The 13,332-nt window shown below is 35.0% G+C and overlaps 1 protein-coding gene across 1 annotated transcript in view; it reads right to left on the bottom strand.

The window, feature by feature from the left end:
- LOC128550026 (uncharacterized) overlaps window positions 1-12,613 on the bottom strand; it is a 30,463-nt gene extending 17,850 nt beyond the window's left edge. The window contains exons 1-8 of the mRNA XM_053527870.1: window positions 12,343-12,613; window positions 10,657-10,704; window positions 9,673-9,840; window positions 9,008-9,211; window positions 8,078-8,281; window positions 7,605-7,649; window positions 7,080-7,253; window positions 6,118-6,351 (exon numbers count right to left, since the gene is read on the bottom strand). Coding sequence (XP_053383845.1) covers window positions 6,118-6,351; window positions 7,080-7,253; window positions 7,605-7,649; window positions 8,078-8,281; window positions 9,008-9,211; window positions 9,673-9,840; window positions 10,657-10,704; window positions 12,343-12,592 — 1,327 coding nt within the window. The 5' untranslated portion in view covers window positions 12,593-12,613. The remainder of the gene's footprint in view (window positions 1-6,117; window positions 6,352-7,079; window positions 7,254-7,604; window positions 7,650-8,077; window positions 8,282-9,007; window positions 9,212-9,672; window positions 9,841-10,656; window positions 10,705-12,342) is intronic.
- Window positions 12,614-13,332: the final 719 nt, after the last annotated feature.

Raw genomic sequence — 13,332 nt, 5'->3', positions numbered from 1 at the left:
CCCGGGGTGAAATTGGCCCTGCCCCAGGGGTTACTTGATTGTACATCGAAAAATCTTCCAAAAAATTTCTAAAAATCATCAGTTTGACATTTGAAACATGTAGCTCATATTTCTCAGGTGAGTGATCCAGGGTCATCATGACCCTCTTGTTAAGATACAGCCTTGAAATTTGGATGGCATGTACAGTTTTGCACACCGATCTTTAAACTTACTTTCAGTGACCATGAATGTGACCTACTGACCTACTTTCCAATATTTTAGCATCAGTTTGCCATTTGAAATATGGGCTCATATTACTCAGGTGAGCGATATAGGGCCATCATGGCCCTCTTGTTTAAGATACATCCTTGAAATTTTGATGACCTACACAGTTTTGCACACAAATTCATTGACCATGAATGTGACCTACTGAATTTCTTAATATTTTATCATCAGTTTGACATTTGGAACATGTAGCTCATATTACTCAGGTCAGCGATCCAGGGTCATCATGACCCTCTTGTTTGTGTATGTGTTGATAAACAAAAGTAACGCTGATGTAAACTAGATACAACGATAGGTCACACATGCTCAAGAAATCAAAAATTACCAGCATGATTTGCAAAATTTGCTATTTTCTGGCTTGTGAACACAGTAGGTACCACATTTGCAATCAATTTTAATCAAACTTGCAAGCAACTTTCATTGGCATAAGATCTTGGTTCCTTCCAGAAACTTGGCCAGATCCCATCTAAGGGTCCAGAGTTATGGCCCCTTAAAAGGCAAAATTTGCTAGTATTGGCTTGTGACCACAATAGAGACAACATTTTGCAATTAACTTTAATCAAACTTGCACACAAATTGTATTGGCATAATATCTCGATTTCATTCGAAAATTGGCCAGACCTGGGTTCAAGAGTAATATGACTCCTTAAAGATCCAAACTTTGCTATTTTGGCTTTTGCAGCAATGTAGAGACTTCCGTTATGGTTTGAATTGATTCAAACTTGTAAAATATCTTCAGCAACAATAAATTTGCATTCCATATTGATTCTGTCAGATCTAGTCATAGCATGCAATGTTACAGCTCCTGACTGACCCCTAAAAGAGCCAAAATTTGGTATTTTTATGCCCCCGAAGGTCTGTCGGTCTGTCAGTCTGTCCACAATTTTCGTGTCCGGTCCATATCTTTGTCATCGATGGATGGATTTTCAAATAACTTGGCATGAATGTGTACCACAGTAAGACGTGTCGCACGCAAGACCCAGGTCCGTAGCTCAAAGGTCAAGGTCACACTTAGACGTTAAAGGTCATTTTTCATGATAGTTGGGCGTGTCCGGTCCATATCTTTGTCATCCATGGATGGATTTTCAAATAACTTGGCATGAATGTGTACCACAGTTGGGCGTGTCCAGTCCATATCTTTGTCATCCATGGATGGATTTTCAAAAAACTTGGCATGAATGTGTACCACAGTTGGGCGTGTCCGGTCCATATCTTTGTCATTCATGCATGGATTTTAAAATTATTGGGCATGAATGTGTACCACAGTAAGACGACGTATCGCGCGAAAGACCCAGGTCTGTAGCTCAATGGTCAAGGTCACACTTAGACGTTAAAGGTCATATTTCATGATAGTGCATTGATGGGCGTGTCCAGTCCATATCTTTGTCATTCATGCATGGATTTTAAAATAACTACGCATGAATGTGTGGCACAGTAAGGTCCTAAACTCTAATGTCGGCCATAACTATTCATTCAAAGTGCCATCGGGGGCATGTGTCATCCTATGGAGACAGCTCTTGTTTACCTTGTGAACACAATAGAAGTGACATTTTAAATTTGGTTTTAACCACACTTATACTCAGTTTAAGTCACAATAAGATTTGGGTTCCTTTTGAAATCTGGCTAGATTCCATTATGGGTTTTAGAGTTACTACCCCTGAAAGGGGCAAAATTTTCTATATTGGCTTTTTCAGCAATATAGAGGTTTCATTTATGCTTTGATTTAATACAGACTTGCACAGAATGATTATCTTGATGATCTTTTGGCCTTGGTCGAATTTAATCATGTTTGGTCAAAAACTTTGGTCATCAGGTCAAATAATAAGAAAAGCTTGTAAGCAACCTTAGAGGCCCCATTTTTGACCCTATCTTCATGAAACTTGGTCAAAATATTTATCTTGGTGGTAACTAGGTCAAGTTTTGAAACTGGTTCAAATGGAGTCAGAAACTAGGTCACCCAGTCAAATCAAAGGAAAAGCGTGTTAACACTCCTGTTCATTTGATGTGCATAAAACTTGGTCAGAATGTTTGTCTGCATTAGATATCATAGTGAATGCTTGTTTACACTCGAGATGCCACGTTTTTTGGTCCAATCTTATGAAAATTGGTCAGAATATTCGTTTCTGTGTAATCACTAGGTAAAACATGTTTACACTGTTATGGCATGTTATGTGAGAGACCTAGGGCCATCTCGGCCCTCTTGTTTTGATAGATTGTTGTAGTGGGTTGTTGATGATGATGGTCATTGATGCCAAAGCTGCTGATAATTGTATTCTTAATTTGTATTTCTATGTTGGTGATTAAACATTATCCAGGTGTGCATGAAGGAATGAGAAATACGAAATGACAAAGGCATACATGTATATAAGGCCAAGACAATGAAATTGTTTTTAATGGCCAAATATATTTTAGAATTAATGTAGCAGTTTCTTTATTTCTTACAAAATAAGAAAGGAGTGAAAATGATGTTGAAAAAAATTGTTTTCGTTTTTCATGATGATGGTGCCAAAGCTGCTGATAATTTTCATCACTATCATGGTAGCATTTAGGTTGCATCTTATTATGATTGTTAAAAAGAGAAAAGATTCATGTTTACAAAGTGTTTTAGTAACAGCTTGCTGCTGCTGATGATGATGATGATGTATGTACCAAAGTCACTGATAATTTCTGTTAGGTGATTAAAATGTTTTATCATTCTGATATATACATGGTTAATATTTAATTATTGTTTAACAGCTTGTTGTTATGATGATGATAATGATAATGATGTGGATGTTTGAAGTAAGGCAATTTTTGGTTTGACACCAAAATTTTTTGTTTAGATGAAGTAAATGGTATTTTTCTGAAGAATGGTTCAAACGGAATTGCTACAGTTTTTTTTAAGCGCATTTTTTTGCACAGCTGACATGGAAAATTGAAGTGAAGTCAGCATTTTTATTGAAACATGTGACAGACAATCTTTAACCCTTATCCAGCTAAATTTCTATAATGAACTTAACCATCTTCCACTTCGGACAGTACCATGAACTGTAATAAGGGAAGCCTACCAAAAAGATATTGGCTGAATGAAAAACAGTGTAGTTCATGATCAAACTGCACAGATGTACAGGCTGATCATCATCTACACTGGTTGCAAAGGCAGAATCAGTCATGACATTGTCCAGAATGGTAAGGGTTAAATATGAGGAATCTTGAATAAAATAACATTTTTAGCTCGACTATTCGAAGAATAAGTAGAGCTGTCCTACTCACTACAACGTCGCCGTCACACCCCGGTTAAGTTTTTCGTACCAGTCCACATTTTGACAAAGTCTTTTGAGATAAAGCTTTGAAACTTTCAACACTTGTTTACCATCACCATGTCCACCATGTCCAGTTATAGGCAAGAGTACATAACTCTGTCAAGCATTTTGACTGAATTATGGCCCCTTTTGACTTAGAAATCTCGGTTAAGTTTTTCGTACCAGTTCATATTTTGACAAAGTCTTTTGAGATAAAGCTTTGAAACTTTCAACACTTGTTTACCGTCACCATGTCCAGTTGTAGGCAAGAGTACATAACTCCATCAAGCATTTTGGTTGAATAATTGCCCCTTTTTGACTTAGAAATCTTGGTTAAGTTTTTCGTACCAGTCTACATTTTGACAAAGTCTTTTGAGATAAAGCTTTGAAACTTTCAACACCTGTTTACCATCACCATGTCCAATTGTAGGCAAGAGTACATAACTCCATCAAGCATTTTGGCTGAATTATGGCCCCCTCTGACTTAGAAATCTTGGTTAAGTTTTTCGTACCAGTTTATATTTTGTGTAAAGTGTTTGACAAATGGCTTTGAAACTTTTATATCTTGTTCAGTATTATAGTCTCTATCAATAGGCAAGAGTACAGAACTCTGTCATCTTTTTTGGCTGAATTATGGCCCTTTTTGAACTTGGAAATTGGTTCTGTTTTCATATATGTCCATGTTTTGTCAAGACTATTTGACATATGGCTTTTAAACTTTAAACATTTGTTTATCATTATGATTTCCATCTGTAGGCAAGAGTACACAACTCTGACAACTATTTTGGCTGAATTATGGCCCTTTTTGGACTTTGAAATTTTTGTCAAAACTATTTGAACTGTGGCTTTGAAACTTTTAACACTAGTATATCAACATGATTTCCATCTGTAGGCAAGTGTACATAACTCTGTCAACTATTTTGACTGAATTATGACCCTTTTTGGACTTGGAAATTAGTTAAATTTTTCATACAAGTCCATATTTTGCCTAACATATAACTTAATAACATATTTGCCATCATGGTCACACATTGCCATTTAGTGCAAGACTAATCGAAATCCACAAATACAGGAACATTTTTTGCTTAATCCATTTTTTCTTTTGTCTGAAAATCTGTGGAAATATTTTGACCCCATTCTTCAATCAATTCTTCGAATAGTCGAGCGCGCTATCATCCGACAGCTCTTGTTTGATATTTTTTATCAGTAATCAAATGTTGGTACTGGTTTATGTTGTATTGACATGTATCAAGCTTATACCACAGACACACATAACGATGCAGATAGCTACATTTAGCTAAGGCTAAAAAAAAAAATATGTGTGGTTCAGGTAACCAGACCCACCCTACTTTTTCATCGCCGACCCTAACACTTTTTTATAGTTTTTTGTGGTTTTTAACCTGGTACGAAAAATATTGAGTATGAAAATATACAAATCAATGCAAGCGTCTTATCGATTACGATTTCAACATGGCAGCGGCTAGTGTTCTCGCCGTGACAGTGGAAAAATGTATTCACGGCGACCATGAAACGCATTATGAAGGCAATGCTTCACTCGTCCCTCGTCGGAGATGTATTTATGGAAATTCATAATCAATCAGGCAACTGGAAAACTGGCCATGTAGTAACCTATTTATAACAGAATGCCACTTAGAATTGCGTATATTGTTGAGATGCTTTCCATGTGCATATCTCACAGAATTGTGACCAACTATGTCTGTACCAACTGGCGTTGAAGGGAAGGAAAAAAAAAAAAAAAAAAAAAAAAGCCTACCAACCTACCCTATTTTTTTTACCAATGTTACCTGAACCACACATATTTTTTTTTTTAGCCTAAGGATAGAAACGTAGTAATACGTATCGATTCTTACCTGAGCCGTACGGATTGATCTGGGTTATTACTTTAAGGTACGGCTCAGGTATGGATTGATACGGATTACTACATTTCTATCCATGGCTAGACGTGGCTATCCGTGCCGTATGTGTGACTGGGTATTAATATCTATCATGCAGCTTAACCATTTGTGGCTGTGTTTTGACTGCTAAGTTTAGTACAAAGACAATATTGTTCATATAATGTTAGATAATTAACTTTGTATTGATAAGACAATATCTACTTTCAGATAATTAACCTTTGGCCTGCTGGCGGCGAATATTTCTGCCTTTGCAACCAGTGCAGACCAAGATCAGCCTGCACATCCATGGCCCCTGAAATTGTCAAAAATGTACATTTTCACCTTGTGACGCATCTAGCTCAAAAACTATTTAATATAAATGGTTGAAAAGTCTTTATCATGATATAACCTGAACACCTCTAATTTTTTGGCTGGCTCCACCACCTATTTTTAAAAATTATGGCCCCTGAAATAGTAAAAAAATGCTTATTTTCACCTAATTAATCAAATAAGGACCATACTAAAAGTAAAATAAGATTACACTGACCTGATATATCTTAAAATTACAGAGCATTGAAACAGGAGTTTCAAATGGATTTTTGTTTGTTTCACTTTTATGCTCCAGAATGTATTAATCACTCATTAGTTATCGATGTGTAGATATCATTTTAACTTACCAATATGTGTGAAATAACTCGCATTGATATGCAACTCAAGTTTTCCATTAACTGGTATAGGCTGGTTGTCAATGTATCTGTTCTCTCGGAGTAGAGATTTGACGAATTTTAATTCAGCCTTGGACCTGATGGATACAAGCTTCATCCCTCTATGCCAACATGCTTCTCCTCCGTATCTCCAGTTTGTCAGTTGTGGGAACAAGCTGTAGCATTTTCCAAACTCCTCAGAACAATCTACACAAAAGTAAATACAAAAAAGTACCATGCATGTCAATCTGAATAAATGTTGCTGAACCATTTTAAGCCCTTGCCATGATAATATCAACAGCATGCTATAACATTCTTATTTCAATGTCCGTGTGTGAACAATAGGCTCAAGACGCTAATATATTCCCACATCGATGTTCATATTCTATATCAAGGGGTGTGGCATCAAAAGTGATATCATTTTGTGTACCGTCACCCAGACAATTTCATAAAGGAGGATATTTTCATTAAAACCTTTATATAATATCAATAAGAGTAGATGCAAAATGTGATAACAGGAGTGTTAGCTTTACATCGGGATATATGCACTCATTCTTTTGCGGAATAATATTGTGTTCCTAAAGTCGAATAATATTTCCGCTGCACACCTCTTGCGTATTTCTCGATACAAATATATTAACATAAAATTTTAACGTATTTCTTTTTAAATTCCGTCAAGTTATAACGTAACCTCAATTGTAAACACTTTTTCCATGTCGGCAAGTTGATTTCTTTTTCCGAATGACTGACGTCAAATGTAACGTCACTTGTGTCGTCGCGTTAGAAAGCCCATCAACGACCATATTTCCAGTTAAAGAATGTTAAAGAAAAAAAAATCATATCATTTATATAATATATACATGTATCATAATTTTAAGTGTTAATGCACATGTATTTATTAAAACATACTACTTAATGAAGCTATGAATAGTTACATGGACAGTTTTCAGATCCTCTACAGCTTATGATATCCGTGTCGTCTTCAGTACAGTACTTGCCACCATTTGCAGGAACTGGTGCCGTACAAGTACGGGTTCTGGTCTTATTTCCAGTTCCACAATCTTCGGAACACGCGGTCCATGGTGACCACGTGGACCAGTTTCCATCAACTATGTAACATCCAACATAACATCAGATATTATCTTAATATATAAGACATGAATATTTTGAACATAATAGCACATTGACATATCCCCCCTCCCTCCCCCCCCATTACAGGTGCATAAAACGTTTTCATTTCTTGGAATACATTTAATAGGATACTAAAGATTAAAATAATTGCGAAAACAAGTATAACCATGCCCATGTCTGCCCCCATGCCCCTGTATGGGACAGACAGACAGATAAATAGACAAATACAGAAAGAGATAGAGACTATATAAATAGACAGATAGAGAAATAGATATATACTATTATAGAGAGTGCAGACAGACAGACAGATAGATAGACAATACCCTTACTGCTTCTTTGATCTCCGCAATTATCTTCAACCTTCTTTCCTCGGGCTAGAAATAAATAAAAACATATGATGTTGATCATATTGCTATTATATACTTGTAAGAAAATATTCAGCCAAAAATGTATGTCGGACCAGCTCTAATACGACAACAGCGTACAGCAAACCATTTAGTATCAGGCTAAAAATTGTTTCGCGGCTTCTTCCCTACCCACTTTCTACCTTAGTGTGTATAAATGCATGTATATCATTTCCCTAAAATTATAAAAAATACCATAGAGAAAAGATCCGATGCCCTGAAAAAGACTAAATCTGATTCGAGCATGTGAATATGTACGAACAGTTGTTTTTGTCTAGCAACAACAGGTAGCATTATATTCACATGGCTATTCGTAATGAAACCTCAAACTTCTGTCACTCAGTTCATCGTCAAATGCAATATTTCAAATGTAGTCTAAATATTTTGAAAGAACCTACACTTCTGTCCATATATTTCTACTTCACACAAATGAAAGAACTCTTTTATGCCAATCATCTGTAATTTCACATATCGTGCAACAGTTCCTAACAGATCGATTGTTTTTACGCTGTGAAACATTGGCTCTCCACACTTGAAATATCTACTAGCCATGTTACATTTTGTAGGTCCCGCAGCCACCTCTATGCTTCTTGTTCTTGTAGCTTAAAAATGAATAATAAAATTACAATAACTATTTTCTACACAGTTTTAGTTTAACTAGTCTAAACATCTAATCTGCGATCAATACAAATGCCATTTCATAAAAATCGCAGCGTATTGCTAAATGATGATATTTGTTGACATAAGTGTTCCTAAATATCCTCACTTCAGAATTCATGCATATTTCTCGATACAAATCTAACAACCTATAACAATTATTGACTAAAGAAGCTGTTTGACTTAAAACTACATGTTTGCAGTTCTTAAACAGGGGTTACTTTTTATTTAAGACAAAAACACACAAACAAGGAAAGCAATCAAACCACCTTCAGAAAATGCATCCGCCAACATACCAAAAGGCGATTAATCAATGGAGTAAGATATCTGCATTCAAAACAATTTGTTAGTCTTTTCGCACTTATTTTTTCCTTTTTCACCTCTCAAAATGTTTTTCTATCAATCACATGTCCCTCATCTGTTTGGGTTGAAACCGTAATGGGTTTGGAAAAATCTCTCCAGCTCACCGGAGAAACTGATGGTTCTACTAAATGCTGGCCCGTAGAAATAGAAATGTCCGGAGGGGCTCATGGAACCTTTCTCAATAGCATTAAAAATTGAAAGTTTCTCAATATGACTTAAACTTCATTTAACCAAACAAAACAAATTTACATTTCAAACACCTGTACACAGGTTAATTATATGATTTAATCATTGGATCACTTACGTACCATTAGTTATGAAGTCATACATCACGATGTGATGTAAATAATAAACTTCATGAAGGTCTACAAGCCACCAAGGTTGATAGTCATACTCAGTGTGAAAACATGTTGCAGGATTCTGTCTAAAATCCCCGTCTATTCCAAGACCCGCTGTGTGCGACAAATACAATGATGACATGTACGCAGTTTTCCCCAGGGCAACGTTGTGTACTGAAAATTATTTAAAAAAACAAACAACCTAAAGTCAAATGATACTCATTGAAATATGGTGGCGATGAATATTGACACGCGACATTTTAAACCTCAGACTACACGTTAAGGTTTTGGACATATAATGACATCACAGTAAATAAAGCTACCCAAATTGATGAATGTAACAGGAAAGTATAGCAGATAAAGTTCTAATGTACGTTATACATTTGAAAAGAAATGCGTTAGTATCAAGAAGTAAATATTAACAATGGATTGATGAATAAACCCAAGAACATGCAAACACAAGGGCATAATAAATAACTTACGAACGCAAAACAATTTAAAATTAAGTGGACAAAGCAAAACGGAACCGTTACGAATGCTTCAAACCGCATTATTGTTGATACTTCAACTTAACTTATCTTCTATATATTAATAACAATAGAATAAATAAGCACGCAGTAGATAAACATGCTTACTTGAACAATTGGCGTCAGGTGAACATTTTCTGTACGAAGTATCAGACCCTATACAGGGCTGACCGGAGAAATATGGGCTAGGGCTATCACATGCTCTTCTTCTTGGTCGTGTTGCATTGCAGTAGCATATTGGCGACCATGATTCCCAGGTTCCCCACTGACCATCAACTGAAACAGTAGATATTAAATGACAACATGTAAAGCAAATAACCTAAGGACATATGCACTAAAGTATTACGTTGTTCTAGGGGTGAAAATGGAATCTCCGGAAGCAAACTAACACTGCTGTAAAAGATAGGACAGGTACATTTGTAAAGGTTCAGCGGTTGACTCAGAAAAGTAAAAGGTATTATCAATCAGCAGATTTTTCTGAAATGTTTGTCAGGTTTACTTCCATTTATTGACAATATAATGCCATAAAATGTGCCAAAATATTCAAATAGATTGGGTGTCAAGGCAACACATGATTTGCAAAGACAGTGCAAAAATTGAGAATATTTTTAAAACAAACCACTGTTGCATGTGTGAAATAGATATATTTGTATGTATTCAAACCACATAAAATGATTCACCAAGTTGTCACTAATCGACCAAGGCGTCACCCATACAACGTGACGTAATTTGTGATATCAAGCACTTATTTATCAAAACAGGGAGTAGCATGTTGAAATCTTATGTTAAAAAGTAAATGGAAACCCGTAAATCGAATTATTCGAATAATGTACAGTAGAGGTTTTAAGTACAAACTTGCCTGACGGGAAATAACAAGGGTAACACTACTGTTTGGTTGTACTGCTGAACCGGGTGTCAGTCATTAGAATATAACACAAAACTTGTCCCCATCAGTCTTCCCAAAGCTTTGATTTTATTTGTTATTTGACAATGAAAATTAGTATCTTGGTCAGTGCGTAGAACCATGAAAATATATACCCAAATCAAGCTGTTCAAAAACAAGGAAGACAAGCAATGAAAGTATATATATACCTGGTGCAGGCTTTTGAAGCGCAAAGGAAGTAGCATCCACGTTACCTACTGAAATAAGATTTTGAATAATTTATAAATCAATATCTACGAAACAAGCACAAAGACTTCCATTTCTTTGCAGTCATGTTACACCAGTAGCAGTTACAGTTTGGTTTTGCTAGTGTTGCTCTTAAATAAATCTTTCTGATCGTCTAATCTTCTAGTTTTCTTTCTATAAAGTAGTTTTTTTCTGCTTAATTACCAAACTGAAGAGCGCCAAGGCGAACTGCAACATTCTGATGATTAGTTATACATGTACTTGTTCAGTGCCTAAATCCGGACAGTGCTTAATTATTCGGACACCGTTTAAAAATGCTTTACGATCATGATTTTTTACTGAAATGAATAGAATCGACGCAAGCGAAAGCTTTGATGACCAGCTGTCAACAATAGTGTACGAATGTAAGCTTTTCCAGAGAAAACTACCTTCAAATATCCGCACCGCATAAAGTAAACATTGTGTGTGTTGGGGGATGACGTCATACAGCGCGCGCCAGTTATTTGAGGTGCGAAGAGGTACTGATTAAATAAGAAAAATATTCTGCCTATTGCAGACGACTCTTTTTTGTTTGCTGATCGAAACTGATGTAAAAAGATGTTTTAGAATTCTGTACTACCCTCAGTATTTATTTAAAAGATTTAACCAATTTCTGTTACATATCAATTAATTCAATAGAGAAAAAATTCCAGCATTCATTAGATAAATCGGCACAGTGTCATTATAATGATCCCCGTATTTGTGTCAAAATGTATAACGACAGCGACAGAATAAACATGTAAGAAAGAATAATTTTAAACATTAATTTTTGCTCAGATTAATTTTAGTATATTATTGTTATATTTGACAATTATATAAGGTTAGAAACTAGTCCATATGATCACGTGATAAACAGGTAATAAAATTTTATTCGGACGGAGATATTTGTATATATTTACAGGACTGTATTTGACTGCTTTATTTTAAACGAAGTCGTGTTTATTGTTATTTTTGGGTGCACATATTCGTTGCATTTTATACCCAAATGGTGTCCGAATATTTAAGCACTCCGAAGGTCAATTTTGACAGCTTTTACTGGCCCAATTCGGATGACATTTTTATGATGAAATCAGCAATATACGATTTTGTTGTTTTGCAAAGAGATTTATAAAGAACCTAACATTATACAGTTAAAGTTTTATGCACGTGTGGTTTCATAATGCAAAGTTACTGTCAAAAACCCACCAAAAGTGTCCGGATTTAGGCACTGGACCAGTAGTATTATATTGCAAATCGTGTTTATTTTTAATAAAACTTGTGAACGGTGACGTCAAAATTACATTATTGTGACGTCATGACATTGTCCTTGTGCATACAAGTAACACACATATATATATATATTGTATGCAAGCAAAATTATGACATTGATAGCATATTGCCCGACACATGACCATACGCGAAAATTCTGTTTCATCAAAATATAATATTGTATATTTGACAGATTATAAGAAATGTACAATTTTTCTTGCATAACCGCATGTGCACCTTCTTTTTCCTCTCCTAGTTTTTTCGTTTTGCAGCTCTATATATTTATACATTATTTTGCGAGACTTTGCACGAGATCTGATATAATCCTAACGTGACTTTATTAGGAGATAAAAGTTTCATACCTAACTTTCCAAACACCTTCATTTCGCACATATTTATCAAATTTTTCGTGTAAATCTGCTCATATTTTATATATCGAGCAAGAATGTTCTTCATATTCACACTCCGCACTGGCCCAAACTGTCCACAAATGAAAGCGGCGAAAACCATACTTTTTGTATCCAGTCCCGTTGAAATTTCACCATTACTACTTCGACCATCTGAAGATTTAAAACTGAGTTGATGTGTGTATAGCCTAGCTTCCGAATACATAATTTTCCTTATTTATTTTTTTTTTTTTTTTTAATATTTTTTTTTCTTCGCTTTTATTATCTCAGCAAAAGTTCTTTTATCTCTGATTACCTATGTTCTGAGAAGAGAATGGATATAATTACACAAAACTTGAATAGCCTGAGGAATTATCTCCTAATAGCAAAACAAAGACTAATAAGAGAGTGCAATATAAAATATGTAATATATATCTTCTGACATAAAAATTGACTGAAGAGAAATTATCTAAACGAGATTAATACAAAAATGTATATCAAACACTGTGAAGACATCCCCTTAAAAGTAACAAAAAAGAAGAAATTTAAAAGATATATAGAAGGTTGTGACTTCATTGAACTATCCCAGAAAATGGTACAGCTAGCAGGTAATATATATCTTCATTTAATCTACTACCATGTCAGCTTATATGTTCATTCATATCAAAAACTTTCAAATTTATTCATTGTTGTTTTCCAAATATTAGCTACAAAGTTACGAGCGAATTGTGTAGATAATGAAATAAGGCACATTTATGCAGATACTCTTTGAATGGAAATATAAATGTGCAAGAGAATTATGTAGATTATGAAGAAAAGAACATTTCTGCATATGCGAATTGTGTACATGATGAAGTAAAGCACATTTATGTATATACTCGTTCAATGAAAATATTAATGTGTTGCCGAATGGTGTAGCGCATTTATGTATTTTACTCGCTGTACAAAAATATAAATTCGTTAGCG

This window comes from Mercenaria mercenaria, chromosome 17, assembly GCF_021730395.1.
Source record: "Mercenaria mercenaria strain notata chromosome 17, MADL_Memer_1, whole genome shotgun sequence".
NCBI classification, from domain to species: domain Eukaryota; kingdom Metazoa; phylum Mollusca; class Bivalvia; order Venerida; family Veneridae; genus Mercenaria; species Mercenaria mercenaria.
The sequence above is the reverse complement of the archived record's forward strand: the minus strand, read 5'-3'. Positions and strand labels throughout refer to the sequence as shown.